Below are 23726 nucleotides of genomic sequence, written 5' to 3' on the forward strand. Positions count from 1 at the left end.
TCTCCAATCCCCCAGGGTGAGTTCAGTCTAACGTACTGTTCCCGACAACGAGGTCAACGAGGCGAGTCAAGTCTAACGCACTGCTCGACCTCCATCAAGTCTCCACTCGTCAAGGGCGAGTCCAGTCTAGCGTACTGCTCGCACCTATAGGGTCAACAGGGTGAGTCCAGTCTAATGCACAATTTGACCTCCATCAAGTCTCCAATCCCCCAGGACGAGTCCAATCTAACGTACTGCACGCGCCTTGGGGGTCAACGGGGTGAGTCCAGTCTAACACACTGCTCGAACTCCATCTAGTTTCTAATCCCACAGGGCAAATTCAGTCTGACGTACTTCTCGCGCTTGCGGGGTCAACGAAGCGAGTCCAGTCTAATGGACTGCTCGACCTCCATCAAGTCTCCAATACCACAGGGCGAGCCCAATATGACGTACAGTTCACGCCTGAGGGGTCAACATGGCGAGTCTAGTCTAACGCATTGCTTGACCTCCATCAAGTCTCCAATCCCCCAAGGTAAGTTCAGTCTAACGTACTGTCCCGACTACGAGGTTAACAAGCCGAGTTAAGTCTGACGCACTACTCGACCTTCATCAAGTCTTGAGTCGCCCAAGGCGAGTCCAATCTGACATATTGCTCACGCCTACTGGCTCGACATGGCGAGTCCAGTTTAACACACTGCTCGACCTTCATCAAGTCTCCAAACCCCTAGGGTGAGTTTGGTCTGATGTACTGCTCGTGCCTACAAGGTCAAAGGGGCGAGCGAATTCTAATGCGACCTCTATCAAGTCTCGAATCCCCTAGGGCGAGTCCAGTCTGACGTACTTCTCACTCCTGCAGGGTTAACGGGGCGAGTCTAGTCTAATGCACTCTTAGACCTCCATCAAGAATGAAATCCCCAGAGTGAGTTTAGTCTGATGTACAGTTCCCGCTTACGGGGTCAACCGGGCGAGTCAAGGCTAATGCACTTCTCAACCTCCAACAAGTCTCTAATCCCTCAGGGCGAGTCCAGTCTGACGCACTGCTCACGCCTACGGCCTCAATGGGGCGAGTCCAGTCTAACACACTACTCAACCATCATCAAGTCTCCTATCCCCAAGGGTGAGTTCAGTCTATATTCCCGCATGCGGGGTCAACAGGGCTAGTCAAGTCTAACGCACTGTTTTACCTCCATCAAGTCTCCAATCCCCCAAGGCGAGTCCAGTCTGATGTATTGCTTGCGCCTACAGGGTCAACGGGGTAAGTCTAGTCTAACACACTGCTCGACCACCATCAAGTCTCCAATCCCCAGGGCAAGTCCAGTCTAACGTATTGCTTGCACCTGCGGGGTCAATGAGGCAAGTCTAGTCTAACACACTGCTCGACCACCATCAAGTCTCCAATCCCCTAGGCGAGTCCAATATGACGTACTTCTCATGCTTGCGGGGTCAACGAGGCGAGTCAAGTCTAACTTACTACTCGACCTTAATTAAGTCTCCAATCCCCAGGGCGAATCCAATCTGACGTACTCCTAGCGCCTATGCGGTCAACGGGGCGAGTGAAGTCTAACACACTGCTCAAATCCCCCAGGGCGAGTCCAGCCTGACGTACTGCTCACTCCTGCTGGGTCAACGGGGCGAGTCCAGTCTAACGTACTGTTCGACTTCCATCAAGTCTCCAACCCCCAGGGTGAGTCAAGTCTGATGTACTGCTCTTGCCTGCGGAGTCCACGGGGCGAGTCCAGTTTAACGTACTCCTCGACCTCCATCAAGATTCCAATCCCCCAGGGAGAGTTTAGTCTAATATATAGTTCCCGCCTACGGGGTCAACAGGGCGAGTCAAGGCTAATGCACTTATCGACCTCCATCAAGTCTCCAATCCCACAGGGCGAGTCCAGTCTGACATACTGCTCGCGCCTGCGGGGTCAACGAGGCAAGTCTAGTTTAATGCCTTGCTCAACCTCTATAAGGTCTCCGATCCCTAGAGCGAGTCTAGTCTAACGTACTCCTCGCGCTTAGGGGGTCAATGGAGCGAGTCTAGTCTAACACACTACTTGACCTCCATTAAGTCTCAAATCCCCCAGTGTGAGTTAAGTCTGACGTACTGCTCCCGCTTGCGGGGTCAACGGGGCTAGTCAAGTCTAACGCACTGCTCTATCTCTCTCTGGGTCTCCAATCACCTAGGGCGAGTCCAGCCTGACGAACTGCTTGCACCTGCAGAGTCAACAGGGCGAGTCTAGTCTAACACACTGCTCGACCTCCATCAAGTCTCGAATCCCCCTAGGTGAGTCTAGTTTGACGTATTGCTCGCATCTGCATGGTCAAGGGGGCGAGTCCAATCTAACGCACTCCTCGACCTCTATCAAGTCTCCAATCCTATCGGCCGAGTCCAGTATGACGTACTGCTCGCGCATGCGGAGTCAATGGGGTGAGTCCAGTCTAATGCACTACTCTACCTCCATCAAGTATCCAATCCCAGGATGAGTTCAGTCTGACTTATTGTTCCTACCTGCAGTGTCAACAGGGCGAGTCAAGTCTAACACACTGCTCAACCTCCATCAAGTCTCCAATCCCTCAAGCGAGTCCAATTTGACGTACTGCTCGCGCCTACGCTGTCAACGCGGCCAGTCCAGTCTAACAAACTCCTCGACCTCCATCAAGTCTCCAATCCCCCAGGGCGAGTCGAGGCTGACGTACTGCTAGTGCATGTGGGGTCAACAGGGTGAGTCCAGTCTAACGCATTGTTTGACCTCCATCAAGTCTCGAATTTCCCAGGGCTAGTCCAGTCTGATGTACTGCTCGTGCCTGGGGGGTCAACAGGGTGAGTCTAGTCTAATGCACTGCTCGACCTCCATCAAGTCTCCAATCCCCAAGGGTGAGTCCAGTTTGACGTACTGCTCACGCCTTTGGGCTCAATGTGGCAAGTCCATTTTAATGAACTGCTCGACCTCCATCAAGTCTTCAAGTTGCCAATGTGAGTCCAGTCCAGCGTAGTGCTCAAGCCCCTTCTCTCTGCAAGGCAAGGCCATTAAGTTTATGAATCCTACGAACAACTCAAGGCTTATCAATCTAACCATCAAGACTACAAATTTACAAGTTCACAAGTCTACGAGGTGAGTCTAGTCTTGCGAACTGCTCAACCTTCCTAACACAATTTTGATTATCTTGCATATAAAGCCTTGTTATTTGCGACGGTTAATCCGAGTTTTTTTACACTCCGAGAAAGTAAAGAAAAATTGACAAAGAGAGAAGAAAGTGAAAAATATGAAGCGGGAATAGGCTAAATGTCATTAGCATGCTTGGTACAAAGAGCGCATGCTAATACATGGCATGAAAAGTGCAAATCGATACAAAAAACAAATGTATGATACAAAAAGGGCTACCAAGAAATGGAAAGTCAGCCGGTGGGACCATCCGAGAAGGCATTTGGCTTCCATTCTCGTCCTATGGAGGTGCCATGCTCTAGCGAATGCAGGTATGGTGGTAAAGGTGCCAGGTCAAGAGATCTCAAGTTGTCTTGCGGATTGTCCAACATGTGATCCCACATCCTCTCCAAGCCCAAGAGACCAGGCCTGATCCTGGACCGACTGGTCGTATAAACAGGGAACAAAATCTTGAACCTAAGCTGGATTTGGCTTCAGTTCTTGAATAACCAAGTAGTGAGAAGACACTAGATGCTTTATCCTGCCCAACCTGCTTTCCAACCCCTCCACGCGTGACTTCCCTGCCATTAGCAATGAAAGCCCCTAGCTGTTCTACTCCTTAAAAAAATTACAAGCAACACAAGTCAAAAGCAGAAGAAGGCAAAGGTAGTGGAAGGGATAAGAGGACCTAAAAGCTTATCGGCGCGGGATCTCTCAAATCCACAATCGGCTTGTGGAACCTCACTTCCTTCAGCATCATGAGCTGCATTAACCATCTCCCTGGCGCCAGCCCAAGGATCAGCCCCTACCTCAACTTCTCCCACCATCGCCTTGACAATAATCTTTTGCGGGATCGCAGTGGAGGCCGTGGTGGTGGCAGTGGAGGGTAACAAGATTGGGGCCTCATGAAGGACCACCAGAGCCTCGACCTCCACTATCGCCTCTAAGACCTCGACCTCGGACAAAACCACCATGACCTCTTAGGACCTCTTGAAGGGGCGTAAGGAGCATTCTTGAGTGTCATAACTGGACAGAGAATGAAGATGAAATGCAACACAATAAGAGAAGGAGGAGAGGATCAATAGAGAGATTCAAGGGAGCGAGAGGAAACCGAAGACAGATGGACTCAAAGTCGAAAAGAGACTTGGGATAAAAAAGATGCCATCGACCTTTGACGTTCCCTTGACAGTTGATGGGCACCAACATGAACCTAGTGTTAAAGATCCTTTGCAAGTTTCAGATGGGCCAAGTACAAGATCAAGAGCTAAGAAGATCAAGAAAGTAATGTAAGGATTGGTGCAATCCACTTAGGATGAAATTAGATGAAAGTTGAAAGTTGAATAAAATAATGTTAGAATATTATTTTTTAATATTATTATTATTTCGGGATTTGAAAAAATTGAATTGTTTATTATATTTTGTATAAGAATTTGAGAAAGTTGTAATGATTAGGTGAGATAAGATAAAACTATTTCTGTATCCAAACAGAGCCTTAGTTGTTTGTTATTAGTCCTTTTTAAATATCTTTTACTTGTTTTTTACTATTCTTCTTAAAAAGAAAAATTGTTTTTATAGTTTTCGTTATTTTTTAATTTATATGGTTGATGTGAAAAAAATGGCGCAGGCAAAACTTGCCTCGCTTATCCTAAATTTTGTCAGCATCGGCACAGGCGTATCATGGGCAACATGCATTTGTGCTACAGTAGTTGTACATTTGTGCTATAGTAGCCAACATGTTTTTAATTTTTATCTCACTATCAAACGATAAAGTATTCTATTCTTCTTCTCTCCGCAGCGTATACACGCAGATCCCATCTTCATCTCCTTTCTTTTTTTTTTCCATGACAGTTTCACCTCCCCCTCTATATTTTTCTCATCCATTTGATCTCAAGTGTTTTCTATCCTTTTTTTCCCTCCTTTTTCTTCTTCTTTATTTCACCCAGACCACATAGGCAGAGTGCCCCCCATCTTTAACCTCTTATTCTTTCATTTTTCCCCATCAGTCGCTTAATTTCTTCTTCAATTTTTTTATTTTCCTGGAGCAAGAAGTGGATGGTGAAAGGGTTGAAGAACTTTGGTTTTAGGCTTCTTGCTCTTGACACCCGTTGGCAAAGATAAATCGTAAAAGGAAAAAATTAGTATTTTATTAGTATGATGCAAAAATAGTGACGATTTTTAAATAAATTTGCCAATATTTTAGCTATTAGAGCACCCACATCCGGATGCCTAAACCTTCATTTATCCTAAATTTTAGGATTTACATTTGGAAAAAATCCCAAATGCATGCTCTATCCACCTCCCCATTTTAGGACTTGGATTTGGAGATGCTACTGTGGCTCCCCATTTGTAAGGAGCCACTGTACATCCTCAATCCTCCATTTCGATTCCTCATCTCGTGCAACTTCTCTCTTCTCCGTGTTCTACTTGCTACCGATCGTCGTTCGAGTCCTCATTCAGCAGCCCCTCCTGTCATCGTCTTTGGTAAGGCTTTACACCTCCAACACACACACACACACCCACACACACACACACACTCTCTCTCTCTCATCGGAATGCTGCTGTGCCAATTCATCTTCATGTGTTCACCCATATTGCTTCATTGTTTTCAGATTCCTTATGATTTACATCCATCTGTGTTCACCCATATTACTCTGTGATTTATTCCAATGGGTATTTGTGATTTACTCGAATGGGTATTTTTGATTTACAGATTGTCTTGGCTTGTGATTTACTGTAATGGCTAGAAGTTAGTTAGGAAAGTTAGTTAATAATGTGGAATCAGTCGAGAGAGATGAGGGGTTAAAACGGGGAGTTTTATGAATTAATAAAACGGTGTGTTTTGTTAAGTGAAGATAAATAACAGTTTTAACTGAAAATAGGGATTAAGCGGTGAGTTGTTACATTGTAATACGGGGCGTTTTGTCACTCGAGTATTATAAATACTGAGTGCATTGTAAATACTCGAGTATTTTTTTGTGCAGGAGTTTAATAAGAATTTCGTCTGGAGGTTGGAGGTTCCTCGAAAGCCTCTTCCAAGAATCAAGAAAGTGATTCTTGGGTTTTTCTCTCAATCTGTGTTCTAGTCTTTCATTGTTTGGGAATTTCTTCCACCATTGTTCTTACGTTCTGGGTAAATCACTAGTTTACTCATAACAATTGGTATAAGAGATAGGTTTTGGAAAGAATTGGGATAGTTGCCTACAAACTCAACTCGCCTCCTTCTACAAAGATACATCCTGTGGTACATGTGTCATGTTTGAATAAAAAGTTGGGTCAAAATGTTATTCCACTTCCTACATTGCCTCATTTGGATTCTCAAGGACAAGTGCAACCTGAACCTGAGTTGATTTTGCAAAGGAGAATGAAGAAAATCCTAAACCACGATGTCACTAAAGTGTTGGTGAAATGGCTAGGAGCTTCTGTTGAAGATAGAACCTCGGAGCTTCTGTGGACATTGCATGATTGTTATCCCCACCTTGTGGGCAAGGTCCTTTAGTGGGGAGGATTAAGTCCTTGTGGTCAAGGACTTTGTTAAGGGGAAGGGAATGTAATGGTTGGAAGTTAGTTAGGAAAGTTAGTTAATAATGTGGAATCAGTCGAGAGAGATGCGGGGTTAAAACGGGGAGTTTAATGAATTAATAAAACAGTGCGTTTTGTTAAGTGAAGATAAATAATAGTTTTAACTGAAAATGGGGGTTAAGACAGTGAGTTGTTACATTGTAATACGGGGCGTTTTGTCACTCGAGTATTATAAATACTGAGTGCATTGTAAGTAGTTTTTTGTGCAGAAGTTTAATAAGAATTTCGTCTGGAGGTTGGAGGTTCCTCGAAAGCCTCTTCCAAGAATCAAGAAAGTGATTCTTGGGTTTTTCTCTCAATCTGTGTTCTAGTCTTTCATTGTTTGGGAATTTCTTCCACCATTGTTCTTATGTTCTGGGTAAATCACTAGTTTACCCATAACATTTACTTGAATTTTGTTGTGATTATTTCTTAGGATTTACATTTGGGTCTATATGGAGATGTAGCTGTGAATTTCAAACCTCTCTATTCTGCAAAATTGAGGCTTTGATTTATAGTTCACTCAGATTGTTGGTCTCTGATTCGATATGTTTAGGGTTTTACATTTGGGTATGTGATTTTGTTACTATAGATGTGATGTTGCAGGCTGTGATTTAAATTTTCTTACATTTGGGTCTCTGATTACATGTTACGATAGCTTTCATGCATGAACTTGTCATTTATGCTGCATTGGACAATGTACATGTTTTCATTTGGGTCTCTTATACGATTATTCCTTGTGAGTTATTATGTTTTGGTCTCTGATTTACATGTTACTATAGCTGTGAATTTGAAACTTCTCATTTCTCTAGCATTGGGGATTTATACATGTTTCTATTTTGGTAGATGATTCGATTATTCCCTATTATTTACATTTAGGTCTTTGATTTTCATGTTACTATAGCTGTGAATTTCGCCAAAGCCTTTTCTACAACATTGGGGCTATAATTTACATTACCATGGCTAGGATTGAGGCTTTGTATAATTTTCAGATTCTATGGTTGGCATTCGATTGGGGTTGTTATTTGAACTGTATATGTAAGTGCAGGGGCTATGATGATAGTTGGATTGTTGGTGTACCTGAGTGTAATATCAACAGCTCTAATGAACGTCCATCGATTGGTATGGTAGGGTAACCCAGATGATCATCTTAATTGTGAAATTTTTACAAAAGCAATTGGGGTTTGCAGTCATCTTATCATGTGCCCTTTGCTATGCTTGAAAATGAACAATATGCGTCTTCTTGATATGTAAATATAAGCAATTTTGTTATTTTCTTTTTGTGCTATCTTGTGCTTTTTTGACTTATTTGGTTGGGTATGCATGAAAGGTTGACGCTTGTTGGTTCATGTGGAACATGTCTTTTTCTTTGACTTGTGTCTTATACCCTGTTTGGGTGTTTGGTTTTGTGATTTCTTGATAGTGCTTAGTTGGTTGTGCTGCAAGTTGTTGTTTATTGTTAAAGTTGTTGTTAAATTTTGTGAAACTTGGCTCTGTGATATATACATGCATTATGTTCTTAGTGCCATTTCATAAAATGGTATTTGTAACTAATATAGGCAATTCTTTTGAGATGAGTGTTTTTTTTTAAGAAAAATTCTATAAATCACACTTCTTTCTCACTTTCATCCCACTATAATGAGATGGCATTATCGACCAATCTTTAATTTTTTAAATAAATAAAGGATATTTAAGAGGTGATAAAAGTGCAACATTTTACATAATTAGATGAAATGAGATGATCTCGGGAGGAAACATTAGAATTTGTTGCGTTGGAGCTGTTGATGGTGATTAGCACTTCTTCTGCCTTCAAGCTTTAAGTCAGGAAAAGTGTTAGCATTGTTTGATTCCTAGTATTGGGTAGTTTGGATCACTAGCAGCATATTAAGATCACGCTTGGCTATACTGGCTAGCCTAGTTCATGAGATTGAATATTGCTAAATTTAAGAAAAATTTTATTCTCAAATCAGTGTATAAAATATACTTAATAAAAATATTTACATGATATAATTTAATTTAAAAGATATATATTAAAATTTGTACACACCGGATTAAGAATAGAATAACTCGGTCTTGTTTATTTTTACAATTCCTCTCAACTCATCTCTTCTCATCTTATCTAATCATTATAATTTTTTAAATTTTTACATAAAATAAAATAAATAATTCAATTTTTTTAAATTCTAAAATAAAAATAATATTAAAAAAATATTCTGATAATATTTTATTTAACTTTTAATCTCATCTCATCTCATCTCATCTGTAAAAATAAAAATACCCAATAATCGCTAATAAACTCACATAGGTGCAGTGACACACGCATATATCACACGTTAATGGTTTGGCAGCACTTACTAATAAGCCAAAGGAAAATGATTATTTAATCGGAAGGAGAAGATTGAGCAGAGCTGCTCTCTCATCTCCAGCTATATCGGATATGAAAATTTCTTGGTATAAAGAGGGTTGAGATAAAGAAGAGAAAAAAGAAACTGTAATAAAATGTTTTATTTATGAATTAAAGATGTAGATACCAATTAGTACTTTAGCTTCTCATGACTCCTTACTTCTAGGAATCCACTTCACGACAAATCCTTGAGATATAAATAAAAAATTCTGGATTTGACAAAGTTGAAAGATACTGACTGCTACGTTCACCTATCCTTTTTATGGCGGCTTTTTATAGACAGCGTATTTCGTACTTGTTTTTTTTTTTTTTTTTTTAAAGTATTTTTAAACAATTTTTAAAAAATTAATTCATAAATTTCGAACAAAAGACTAAAGACTTCTAAGTAAATAATTAGTTTTTAAGATATTTTGAAAAGATTTTAAAAGAAAAAATTTAAAAATATCTCTATTAATGATTTATAATATGAAATTAATTTTATCAAAAAATAGATCATTAAACTCAAATTTGAGATGTTTTCAAATAAGAATTTTTATATTTTAAAATTGACAAACAACTTGATCAAAATATTTTTGATAATGAGCAAATGAATAACTCTGATTCAAGCTAAAAAGATAAAGCTGTTGAGAATCAGATATGTTTGACTCGTCATACTATTCCTTCCAAATGGTTTTCAAAAATTACTATTATTGTTTGTTATAAATTTTAATTTTTTGTTGTTTCAATGATTGATACCGAATCAGATATGAATTGTATTCAGGAATGATTAATATCTAGTAAATATTTTGAAAAATCTACTGAACGATTGTTTTCAGTAACTGGATCTTAAATGAAGATCAATTATTAGATTAATATTGCTCATGTTTACTAAGATAATATTTATTTTAAAATTCTTTCTGTACTTGTTAGAAATATGTCTGACAATGTGATTTTAGGAATACCATTTATTTCATCTTTATATCCATTTATTTCTTATAAGTATGATATTACTACTAATCATTTCGGACAGAAAGTTAAGTTTAAATTTGTTTCAAGATTTGAAATTGATACAGATAAAAGTTTAAAATATTTACTTTCTACAAAAACTAAACATTTGAATTTCCTCCAACAGAAAATCAAATACAAAAGATTTTAGGACAATTATCTAATATTTTACTTTAATTTAAAATTGATGATTTTAATAGACATTTAATTTCTTATATTTATTCTGATTGATCCAATACGTTTTGGTACATAAAGAAATATATTTTTACTCTTTCATATATAAAAATTTTTAATGAAAAGAATATAATTATTTAATTATTAAGTAAAAAATAAATAAATAAATAAATTTATAGAAAATTACGGTATACATTTTTCGGTGGTTTTATCATTTTCCAAAGTTGAAATTGGAGGAATATTTTTAAATCTCCCGTAAGAAGAAACGGATGCTTATTTGTTTTCCGTTGGAAGAAGAGGCAATCAATTATTTGACTAAATTTAGATAAGAAAAATGATATTTATAATTAATTTTAAGATGTATAAATCTCGTATATTTTATTTAAAAAATAAATAAATATGAAAATTTTATAAAAAAAAAATTAATCTTTTAATATTGAACCTCTCTTTTAAAAAATATATATATATATACGAAACTTACAAATATTAAAATTAACGATTTTTTTATTTTTAGAGATGAGTTGAGATTAAAGTTAAAAAATTGAATAAAATATTGTTAGAATATATGTTTTAATATTATTTTTATTTTAAGATTTAAAAAAGTTGAATTATTTATTTTATTTTATATTAAAAATTAAAAAAATTATAATAATTAGATAAAATAAAATAAAATAAAATGAAATGAAATTTTTTTTAAAAACAAACTAGGCTTAAATATTAGATAAACTCAAGAAAGAACGCAGGTGGACTTTGTCAACACACACAAAATGACAAAAACTACTCAGAAAACAAGAAAAGATTGGCCTCTGTGCTATGGACCCCGCGTAAGTGTACAGCCGCCTTCCAAATCACATCGAACAAAGAATTCCTTTTTTTTGGACAAGTATATCAAATACTTCAAACAAATCAACGTCTCTGTATCATCAAATCAATGGTCAAAACTCAAACGTATATATCACCAGATACAGGATATACTTCCCCCTGCTACTTATCATTCCTAGGACTAGGAGGACACCTTAATACGTTTTCTACTCCTGGACAGACGGACAGAGAGGGAGAGTCCGAGAGAGAGTTGAAGTCATGAGGACAGGCAAAGCTTGTTTATGATTATCTCTATCTACGTGTCTTTCCAGAATCTTTCCCTATTGGGGGTACCTTTTTTCTAGCCCTCATTCGCGTTCGTTTCGGCTCAGCCGCCTCAGAGCATCGAGTTGCGTTCCAATTCCGAGCTTGTGGGTATCAGTATTGAATTTCTCTCAAGCTTTTTGGTGAGATTCCTCGATACCCACTTCGAGCTTTTTGAGTTGTCGACGCATGTTAATCAATATCTTTTTTATATTTTGCATAGTTCGTTGCATGGACTTGTTTTGATTGAGTTTAATATTGGCACAGGAGTTTGATAATACATGGTATCGTGTATCTGAATTCCTTTACTTTTGTTGTTGTTGGGTCATGCTTTGGCTTTTATTTCTTTGATGTATTTTTATGCTTTATGTGAGCCTTGATCGATTGAGTGTTTTCAGTTGATGGGTAAAGTTCCTTTCTTATAGGGTTGTGGTTTGGATTGTGAGGCATGATGATTTTGTTCTAAGGATTGGATTCCAATCTGGATTTGAGCTCATACTCTGTGTCTCCTAGTGTTTGATGTTGAGCTTCTAATGGTGAGCCGATGGCTACTGAAGTTTGGTTTGGTTTCTTTTGAATATCTGGCTGATTATTGGGCTTAGATATGGATTTTGTACTTTGATATAAACTTAATACTTGTCAACTTGAATAGTGGATTACACTTGATTCAAAATGATTGTCCTTGCTCCAACCACGTGGCTTTTTGTTGATTCTGCCGTGCTATTTTCTCTGTTTAGAAGTTAGTTCTACACTCAAATTAATGCGTGTCGCCTGCGGGGGGAGCTAGAATCAGTTACTTTGGGGTAGGGGGACTAAATAGTGACGATTATTATTATTTTTTACCTAGTTTTTACTATTATTCGTTATAATATTTTTTTATTACTTTTTTATTATTTTTTTATTACTATTTACAAAATATATGAAATTACCTTACTACCCAAACGCAATCTAAATATCTAATACACCTAAATATCTAACACTAAACAAGAAAGAATGAGATATTAAATAAACCAGCAAATGATATTCAGTGGGTCAGATAGACCTATATTATAACGGTTTCATATTGTTCAGGGGTTGGCACTCTCAATCCACCAACAACAATGAAAATGTACCCTGCTTTATCTATTCAAAGATCAGATCTTAATCAGCTCAGTAACTTGGGGGCTTCTGGAGCTATGTCTTCATCTTTTCCTGCTCTCCCTCCCCTTCTTGATGGCAAGGATTCCAACTATACAGATTCTTTTCATGTTTCCTCAGGAAGGGAACCAATGGAAAATTCCATTTCCACACAGGCTGCTTCGCTAGTTTCCAACAGCAGTATTATTTGTGGACAATTGCATGCATCATCTCCTGGAGTGCCCCATGATGTTCATTTTTCTTCAGTTTCATGTCATGGAAGGCATCCCCGAGATTCTCCATTCATTTCCCAATCGTTAACGGAGGAGGCATCATTTCCACCCTGCCATTCTTCCCAGCTGGATGCACAATCTTCAGTGTTGATTAACCACCTTGATGGAAATCAGGATATTTCTTGGTGTTCATTTCCACTTCAGGATATCGTTACTTTTCCTGAAAATGTCTCTGTTCAGAATGGTCAGGTCGAAAGCAGTACTGGTGTCATGAAATCTGAGGACCATGCTAGAACTGATTTGGAGTGGGTTGATAGATGGATTAACACTGACCTGGAGGCAGATTGGAATGAGCTTCCTGATGTTAATGTGGCAGATCCCGAACCAAAGGTTTGTTCATCAATCCAATATTATATTTATACTTACTTTCCTTGATGTTTGAATAGGCTTGTAATGCTCACTCGTTAAACTACGTGGTTCATGTGGAACAAATACATGCCAAGATGCCCCCTTGGTATCTAATGCCTGCAAGGCCCTGTACATTAACAGAGGATACACTAAATATGACATAGAATTTGAAACTTTGATTTTATTATGGCTTTTCATTTCTTTTCTTTTCTAGTAATATGAAAAATCGTAATTTATATCTTTCCCTTGGACTATTTTTACACTATTTTTCTGATCAACAGTTTTTGTATTTAGCAACTTTGATACTGTTTATAGCTTTTCATTTATTTTCTTGCCTAGTAGTATGAAAAATTGTAATTAGATATTTTCCATTGGACTCTTTTTACACTATTTTTCTCATCAACATTTTTTTGTATTAAATGCTAAATGGATTGGTGGTCGCTGGCATGAAATTGATATTCACGACCAGTTTGCAGTTTCTCAGCTAACTGATAGCATAAAATATGTTGCATCATTCAGTAAAAAGAGTTACAAATATCTTTTACCTTTGAAAAGAATCGATAAAACATTTTGAATTAACCCCTAGGGGTTGGCTCAAGTAGTAAAGGCCTTGGTGGTACGCTCCCTCCAGGTCTAAGGTTCGAATTCTCTTGAGTGCAAACAATTTCTAGGGGCAAGCAGACTGGGGGAGCTTCCCCTTGAACTACCTGAGATGCACTTCCAGGAAACTCCTTGCCAAGGGCCTGCGCACCCCCAGAATTAGTCGGGACTTTGTTCTCAGACACACGGTGCCAAGAAAAAAAAGTATGATAAGAATTTAACTTAATTGCCACTTTAGTATGGATGGAATAGCGAGTAAAATTTGGATAGCAGTTGATATAAGGTTGTGCACTCAATGGGCCAAGTTCTTTGGAACGAACAAATTGCCTCCACCTTTTAAACTTCAAAACTGTCGCACATGCATCCCACTTATATGACCAAGGATTTTTAAAAGCATTTCTTCCATTCACAACTTCTTTCCTTTGGTTATTTCTGTCATTGTATCCTTTCTCATACCATATTCATAAGATGGTATACTCCTATCAAAAACATAGTGAAGACATGTAAAATAACATATCATATAAGGAACAGAAAAAGGAGCTTCCTTAGAAAGGCTAATACTATTGTATACATAACTTCAAAATATTTTTTAGAAAATCACGTTATTTAGAGTTTAAAACCGTAAGGGTATGATCATATCTACCTATCTTACTCAACTTCCTAAACACCACTACCAACACTAAGTAAATATCTGATTTCTCCTCTTTTAAACAATCAAGGTTGCTTGTTTTATGCTTTCAAATAATCTCAGCATTGAAGGATCAATCTAATCATGCATTCTAAGTTTTTCTTATGCATGATGGAATGTATGATTGTTTTATGCTACGCTTTGGGTGTGCAAATCCAACCTTACTCAAAATTAGCTTTCCTATGTTCATTAGGTCTCTAATACCAGGTTCTCAAGTTACTAGTTTAAGCTTTGTAGCTTGCTAACTGTCTATTGACAGCCCTTGAACTAATTTTATTTGGTTTAAACCCTTTTTGAGCCTCTGTCAAAGCAGCCACTAAGCAGCCACTTAAGTGCCCTAGTTTCTAGGGCACTTAAGTCCATCTAACAGATGTGGTCTTGGACTAAACTATAGTCTTCGAGTCCTTAATCTTATTCCTATGGTATAGAAGCGTTGCTGAAGAAAGCCAACAAGATGTCAGCGAAAATTAGTTTGTTGTAATTCCTACTTATCTTATGAATGTGAGGTTTAAACCAATTGAAAAGCAACTCAACATAGGGTCTAGTCTGTGGTCACTTAGCCTCAGAACTACCCTTAAACACAACACTAAAAGCCACCTATCTAATCTTGGTGATTGCAGTGCTATAGAAAACCAACCAAAATCCGAGGAAAACCAACCTTATAGCTTTCTGAAGTTCAGTAACCAAACTCACTCATTAACCCGAGGAAAACCAACCAAAAGCCTTCAGGTTGGTTCAGGTTTATCAGGTGGTCAAGTTAATGTAGCTCAAAAACATGAAACATGGCTGTTGTACCTCTCTGCGCCACCCCCCCCCCCCCCCAACCCACCACAAACTCTTCCCCAATGTTAAATATATCATAAAAGAAGAAAAACCTTCATGACATCATGTATTCTCAATTTTTATTTTGGTTTCTCTCATTTACACTAGAAATGAACGTGGTGGTACCTGTTTCTGAAACTGTCCTCTGATATCTTGATGCAGCAATCCCAAATCCATCAGCAGCAGCAGCAGCAGCAGCAGCAGCCGCCTGTACCATCTGGTGAACTTTGTGGTGTTGCTAATACACTTTCCAATGCACCCCCTTCAAAGTCTCGAATGCGTTGGACACAAGAACTTCATGAGGCCTTTGTGCAAGCTGTCAATCAGCTTGGTGGTAGTGAACGTGCGTAACCTCATCATACTAATTTCTTATCACGTCAGGATTTGAAAAATCAAGAGGTTTCCAGTAGTATTGGATGGATCATGAGGTTTCTTTGTTTTTTATTGTTAATTTACAGGGGCTACTCCAAAGGGTATAAAAAATCTCATGAAGGTTGAAGGCCTAACAATCTATCACATAAAAAGCCACCTGCAGGTGCTTAAAAATTTTATGTTATTTCATATTTGTTGAACTTTAGAAGCTAGTTGTTTATTGCCTTTAATGAGTGGGCTTTTTTCCTCAGAAATATAGAACAGCCAGATACAAACCAGATTCCTCAGAAGGTAATGATGGCTGCATTCATTTTTCCTAACTTTGCCATGTCAAAGGCATGCTGAACCACTACGGCTCGCTAACCTTATAAATCTCTATGCAAAAGTTTGCTTGTCAGACAGTTGACCCATTGGCAGAACCAAATAGGTTTTGATATTTGCATTTTCTTATGTCATGCTCCCTTCCAATCTGTTTGAGCTATAGGATGGTGTGGGAGAATACAATGCACTGTTTATTTCTATTAGCTTCTTTTTTCTTGCAAGGTTCACAAAATTTATAAGCAGACAGCAGTATAAGAAGATTAGTTGAAATTGTTCTTTTTCTTTTCTTTGCAGGGACTTCGGAGAAAAAGTTAACTCCTACTGAAGAATTAAAATCCATAGACCTTAAGGCGTAAGTAGTTCATTGTACCTCCCAGAAATATCCATACTATTGTTTGTCTGTTGTTGCTATTTTATTTATTTGTCGACAGTACAAAATTTATGCTAGCATGTCTGAACTTTTAGAAAGTGCAACTTCATACTGGAACTATTTCAATCGTTTGAGCCAGAAACATCAAGTATTTTGATTTCTGGATTGTGTAAAAGTCTTGACAAACAGTTATGTTATTGACTCGTTCATACACTTCTCATTCTCATTTCTCAAATCATAAGAAAATAAATTCAGTTATGGCTGTTATAGTACATTTTCTTGTCAGCATATATTAACTGTGTTAAACTTCCTTCCAGATTTTAGTTGTGTTTGTGCCATTCCTCCAATTTGAATTTTATTGAGTATTTATTCTCCTGCAGTTTCAGGTTCTCAGTAATACTTATCAAAAAGGGTCTCAGTAATAATATCTAATTTTATTGTGAGTTAATAGAGAATGGGAAACGTATTATATCGTGTTGCCAAAAAAAGAAAACCATACCTAGAGTATGAAATCATGGATGTTTATGATTGTTCTAATAGATGGAAAATTACCCTTGCAAGCATGGTTGATGCTTGTACTGTACTGACACATGTCAGAAATGAAAATTTCCTGAGAGGAGACCTGTACTACGTAGGACAAGACGCCTATGGTCTTTGATGTATGAAATTTTTTATCTTTCTGCAAAGACAAAAATAAGTTCCAAAGTTAAACTAAATATCCTTTTGTTTATGTTTTTGTCATGAGGTAAAATTCAGAGCAATCCATTTAGGTGTTGCTATGATGCCTGTTATTTTCCTTGTAGAACATATTATAACGTGTATGTAATAATGTAGCATAAAATGCTTGGTTAAACCACTAGGCTTGTCATCTTTTTTGTGATGACATTTGTGCTTCAAACTACAGAATCCTCGGTCATGGTATATTCTCATATAAGCCACTAATCTATGGAGATTTTTATCAGAACTGTCTATGATAGCTGATATAGCAATGTTCATTTCCCTATTCTTCTAATGAGTTTCTTTTAATGAAAGTGATGTGTATGCATATATACCTGTCTCTTAATCTATCTATCCATCCACGTACGCATCTATCCACAGAACATGAGTCCAGAAATAGTAATTATTTTCAATTTTAAATAATTCTCAAATCAAGATTTTCAAGTATATTTAGTTAAATGCTATTGTCTATTTTTGCTCATCATTTGCTACAATTTTGTCCACTTTCTTTTGTGTTACAAGAGACGTATGCTTTTAGTCCATCAAGAATGCCCACTTTCCAGACCAGAAGCTCTTTTGAATTTGGACCTATAATGCCAGCCATAGCTTTCCAATATTTCCTAGAAATGTTATATTTGGTTTCTATTTATGCTGTCATGCTGAATTTAGGCTAAAATGGGACTATGTACCTTCGATTCTACTCACAGGGGTAGGGGAATCACTGAAGCCTTGAGGTTGCAGATGGAACTTCAGAAGCGGCTACATGAACAGCTTGAGGTAGGTACTTTGTAGTAGAACTCACTTTATAATAGGCACTTCAGAAGCGGCTACTTTATAATTGTTTCTTTATGAAAATTAAATTTTGATTCTTTAGCCCATGAAGTTGTGTTCGGTTGCTGATTTGATCTGTCATATATCATTTTCGTAGAGGAGGTGTTGGTTATGTTGGGAAATCAACGCCATCTTATCTCTTGTTGTATTTATCTTCTCTGTAATTCTTTCAGTTGTGTTCCTACATAATTTCCCAAGGATGACTTTGATCTTTCCAATACGGTTGTAATATGAAAGTAGCTTACTAGTTACTTAAGTCTCGTGAAATTTGACTTCAAGTTTCTTTATTATGTTTGTTGATCTCTGCATCAGATTATTTTTATGAGGATTAAGTGTAGCAGATTTTTATAGTGTTTTGAGCATTGATGATAAAGAGTTTGTTTTCTGTGATTTCTATAGTTGAGAACCTTCATTTATTTTGCTTTTAAAGGAAATTTTAGAGTTGCAAGGAACCCGGGAATCATGATCTATTGCCATTTTGCTTATTCTGAATATCGTAATACTGTAGCAATGCAATTGCCAATCATGGTTTTAGTTGGAGTGTTCCCTTACAATATCTCGACTTAGCTGATATTAACCATGCTTGTTTGATTTGCATTTATAATTTCCTTCATCTCTGCATCCCACTATATTTGTGGTCCATCTTGGTTGATATATTTTCCATGTTTCCTCCTTTCCAACAATGATGGCATTGTATTTAGGAGCTGGTAGTCTTACTGTTTTGTGAGAGAGGTACACCAAGTGGGCATGAAAAAGAGGGGAGAGGGAAAGAGCTATTGTTTTTTACTCATTCTGATATGGTAGTGGGTGTCTTCCTGCAGAATCAAAAGAAGCTACAATTGGAAATTGAAAAACAAGGACAGTATCTTCAAGAAATATTTAAGGAACAGAGAAGGATGGAAGATGGCAGGACTAAGGTCTCAGTGTCTACCATGGATAATCCTTCTGCTTCATTACCAAATATGGTGCAGCCATCCCATGTAGATGACAAATCAGAAACCTCAAAAGCAGATCAAGTTAAATCAGGACCTGGAGCTAGTAGTGTCAACATCACTCCTGAAGACTGCTCCTGGGATGGAAGTAGGAAACAGAAGGCACATGAAAGCAGAAATGCAGAAGATCTAGAACCGGGTGACTCTAAGGCTACCCCATCAAAGCGAGCAAGAGGAGATCAGATGGCAATGTCATCAACTGAATCTTGATCTGATCAAAAACTTTTCCCGTAGCATTTTGCTGCCCCTGGAGCTCAGAGATAGGCCTGGATGGCAGGTATAAGAGCTGTAAGGTGGAAGACTCTATCAGAAACCAGATGCTATCAGAAGCCAGATGCTTTCAGAACTTAAGGAATTCTTCTTCATTTTTTGTAAATCATGACTTGTTCTTCATTTAACACAGACGTTACAGTTCTAGTTATTGATGATTTGATCTTTCAGTATCCTCTTTTATGTCCTTTGTTAGGGCTAAACGCATAAGAAACAGATTTTCTGTTTATACACTTATTTGAAAGAAAAAAGAAAGGACAGGACAGAAAGATTTGCCTGTGGAATGTTCGCTTGAAGAATTACAGCAACTTCTGGGAGTATGGTGTGTTGGTATGATCTCACTGTATAATCTTTGTCAGAAGGTGACTTCATATCATGTAATGATCCTTGGAATTTTAGGGTTTAGAGTATTAGAGAAACACATAAAGCATGTCTCATTTAATGTTGTACAAAAATATGAATGAAAAGATTTCAAACTCTCTCTCTCTCTCTCTCTCTCTCTCCAATTATATTGTGTGAAAGGTCATCTTTTAATAAACAGTGTGAAGATACTTGCAAGTTTATTCTCCTATATGAACCCTAAGTATTGTAAACTAAGTGAAATGGAGTTTGATTGGCAAAACTAATCTCTTAAAAATAAGATTAAGAGAAAAATGAAAATCTGGTCAATAATCCTTGTATTTTGGCCAAGTTAAGATTCGTCCTTTGGTGTGGAATAACGTCATATGCTATGACAAATTTTGAATCAGCACCACACATGGCCTTCATAAGATTATCACGTGTAAAACTCTTTTTTCTCCATTTTTAAAAATTGAAGTAAACATAAAACTATAATATATTTTTTAAATATATTAAAAGAAGAATTTTACATGAGCCACTATTACTAAGTGCCACGTGTTTTTTGTTAATTAAGATGGAAGGAACTTCTAATGAAGGAAGTTGATTCAAAATTTATCATAGTATAAGATGTTAATTTGACGATCACGCCGGAGCAAGAGGAGAGACCCTTCTTGCGGGCAAGCTACTATGGAAGATGAGGTAGTAAGTCAGCTAGTCCGAAGAAAGGCGAGTTGCACTATGTAGAAAGCCCTAGCTGGCATAAGCTAGCACTGGGTGATAAAGGATTTTTCACCCTGTGTACGCGCGAGCAAGAATTGTGTTGACCGTGTTGGGGTGAGAACAAAGAGCTAAAGAGGTTGGAAGTTTTGGAAAAGGAGGGTCCGCATGAAAGGGCAAGCTACAGGCAAGGACGAGTACCGGTCAAGCATAAGACCGATATGGACGTAAGGGCTCAGTGTTATAATGAGGAGATGCGCGAAGGCGGCAAATGTCGTGCGCAGAGGCCCATACTCCATCTGAAACGTCAAATCTAGAGTAAGCTTGTAGAGAGAGATTATGGACCTATAGGTCATATATCATCTGATCTCAGAGGTATGGTCCAGTGATATGTGGAATACCCTTATTATGGGAAGGGCTGCAGGATTGGACCCAAGACAAGCCGCAGGAACATGCGTGCCTTATCTCATCAGTCACTCGGCCTCTATAGTTCTTCCGTGTTGCTTGATTTGAAAATGGTGAATCAGCTTGCATGTTAACCGGGTAGAATGATTCCCCATGTCAAATGGTGGAAGCTTTCTTGCTTGGTATTTATATGATGAGATATGATGAATTTTATATGTTTTGATAAGAGGGTGGTTCCTCGCCTCAGTAATAATTACATATATTTGAAATTTGCTCAGAGGGTAATTCTTCGTCATACTTATATATTTATGTTTTATTCAGATTCCTCACCATAACTATGAATATATTATATGTTTCTGCCCGGAGGGTGATTCCTTGCCAAGTGTAAATTTTTGTGTTCACATGACATTTTACATGAAACAATGGATGTATTTTCATTTGCATTGTCTCTCGGTAGTAGTATTGTCATGGATGTTTAACCTATTTATGGTTTCGTTTATCAGAACCGCAAACTTTGATGCAAACATAGCCCCAGAGGAGTTTTCCGAGGAAGAAGGATTGACTTCGCCCAAGTGATAGGAACGGAAACCCGTCTCTGCTATTAATTATTTATATTTTGTTGACATGTACTTGTTGGTCAGGCGACAAACCATGATCGGTTTGTTGTACCTAGATGTAAGTGATGAACAGTTGGTGCTGTAAAATATTATTTGGAAAATAACAACGAAATATGGATATTATTATTATTAATGGATGAACCTTTTATTAGTTTGGTCTCTGGTACAATTTGCATTTAGTCTCTAACTAAACCTTTACTTATTCTCCTATAATTTACTATCACGTGCTCGATCCATGATTACGCACATAAATCAAACCGTAATATTGGGGTGTTGCCCACTGGTTGGCATCCCTGGCTCCACAAATCTTCGCCAAGCTCTTTATCGAGGAACGGGGCACCACGGTTAATCCTAAAAAAATGCACAAAGGAAAAATATCATAGTGGCCAAAGCATAGAGGTAATTGACCAAATTTGTTGAAAATAAAAATAAAAATAAAAGTTGAAAACTAGAAGTTTCACTTACACTTTTGCCCAAGCTCATCAAGAATATTGTTGTGGATCTCGTTCGATACTCGCATGTTGGTATGTGCATGCCTTTTTCATTCTGCGTTTTAACTAGAGGGAAACATAAATTAGATGGTTTGCTTAAGGAAACCAAATGAAGAAAGTTTGAGTTTATTTTTAAAAGATCAACCTTCAGCTAAGCTAGTAGCATTAAAAGATAAAATAATCTTGGGTTAGTTTTATAGTTGAAAATGGATGATTATAAGTTGAATAACTTGATTTCTTTCAATTATTCTTTTAGATGGATTTCTCAAATATAAAATCTTCCAAATTAAGAGAATGATAGGAAACAACACAAGGCATTCCTCCTCCTCTCTCAGACATGCAAGATAGAAGCCTATAAAAGTGATGCATGCATCTAGATAGAAAAAGGTTTATGATCTCAGATCATTTTCTGAGGATCAAAACTAAAAAGATCATCATAAATCTAAGATTGCTTGTAATTATAGTGGAACAGATTATCACGTGACTCGCTGCATTTGGATATTGAACTGAGTTGAATTGAGATGATAAAATATTGTTAGAATATTATTTTTTAATATTATTATTATTATTGTAGGATTTGAAAAAGTTGAATTGTTTATTATATTTTGTGATGAAATTTTAAAAAGTTGTAATGATGAGTTAAGATGAGTTGAAATAAATTAATGATCCAAACGTACAGTAAAAGTAATCGAACCAGAACGATGTTTAATGATATAGAAGATAAGACCCAAACCCCCCTTAAATTTAAAATATCTCACAAGAAGCTGGAGATATTAATGGGGCATTTGCTCTAATTGTCTTCAAGTATTAAGGCTTGCCAAGACTCGGTAGAAATGTTAATCATTGATGAATTTCCTTTAGATTTGTGGAATTAGAGGGTTTAAAGATATTTATGCCTTTTTCACGACCAAAGTGGCTAGGAACCTTATCACGTGTAACGATTTTTTAAGGATTATTTCACGAAAAAAATATAAAGTTGAGAAGTAGTATTCTTAGTGTTCGAAATTCAAACTATATGTATCTCATTACACATGTCATTGATAGCGATTAGAAACCACACATAGAAATCATAGCTTTTGTTAACGTATTAGAAGAAATTAGGTCTTTTTCAACGCTCAAAATTGTCGCAAATATCCCTATTAATCGCTACATTTGAGCATTTTCGATGCTTTTTAATTCGCTGCATCTTCGACGAAATTAAAGTCTTTTTTTATCAATTTCAGCAATAGGCAAAAATCATCACAAAAAACTACTATTTCCGGCAATTTTGTGCGTCGCAACTGTCTAAAAAATTAATAAAAATGACCTTTCTGTTCACTAATAAATCGTTGAGAAAAATCAATTGCGGCGATAGATATATATTGTCGCAAAAGGTTGTAAAATCGCCACAAAAGACTCGTTATTTTTCCCAGCGATTAAAAATTATTGTCGCTATTATGTAGTCCCAGCGGTTACTGTCGCGGAAATAGATTATTTCCGGCAAGTAAATATCGCCACAAATAAGTTACATCGATATTTACTCACCAGAAATGATTTTTCAAAAAGGAAAAAAAAAAATGCACAAAAATAGAGATGAACTATAACCAAGCTATACTTCATAGCTTGGGTATAGTTCACCTAAATAGTCCATTTCTAACGATTGAACCTTGTTACATTCTGCATTATGGTTTAGTAATAACTAAGTTATGGTTTATGGGGAATTGATGTTTATGGATCTCTTATTACCCGATAATATGTAATGATATAATGTAGCATTCCTAACCCTATGGGAATTGAGCACTACAGAACTTCTACCCACCTTTTAGGCTTCTCTCTACCTCTCATGTCAACTTGAAATTACATCACTCTTTCTCATAGATGCATTTATAAATTTTAATTTCACTAGAACAAACCATCCTAAGACGGTTCATCTAAAGCACAAATCAATTGTCTCAGGGGATGAGAAAACAAAGAGAGATAATACAGAATACTTATGGACATGCAAGTCATAAACTCTCTTCAAGGAGAGGGGAGATATGATACTTTTCCCACACAAATACCTCTCAATAGAGGGTGC

At 37.3% G+C, this 23726-nt stretch overlaps 1 protein-coding gene across 1 annotated transcript; it reads left to right on the forward strand.

Moving 5' to 3' along the window:
• Positions 1 to 11154: 11154 nt before the first annotated feature.
• On the forward strand, positions 11155 to 19345 carry LOC121262685 (protein PHR1-LIKE 1-like). The gene is made up of 8 exons (XM_041165273.1): positions 11155 to 11504; positions 12433 to 13100; positions 15391 to 15571; positions 15687 to 15763; positions 15852 to 15891; positions 16216 to 16273; positions 17716 to 17785; positions 18661 to 19345. The coding sequence occupies exons 2-8, from the start codon at positions 12462 to 12464 to the stop codon at positions 19039 to 19041; spliced, it is 1446 nt and encodes a 481-aa protein (XP_041021207.1). The 5' UTR covers positions 11155 to 11504; positions 12433 to 12461; the 3' UTR covers positions 19042 to 19345.
• Positions 19346 to 23726: the final 4381 nt, after the last annotated feature.

Source organism: Juglans microcarpa x Juglans regia, chromosome 4S, assembly GCF_004785595.1.
Source record: "Juglans microcarpa x Juglans regia isolate MS1-56 chromosome 4S, Jm3101_v1.0, whole genome shotgun sequence".
Lineage (NCBI taxonomy): Eukaryota > Viridiplantae > Streptophyta > Magnoliopsida > Fagales > Juglandaceae > Juglans > Juglans microcarpa x Juglans regia.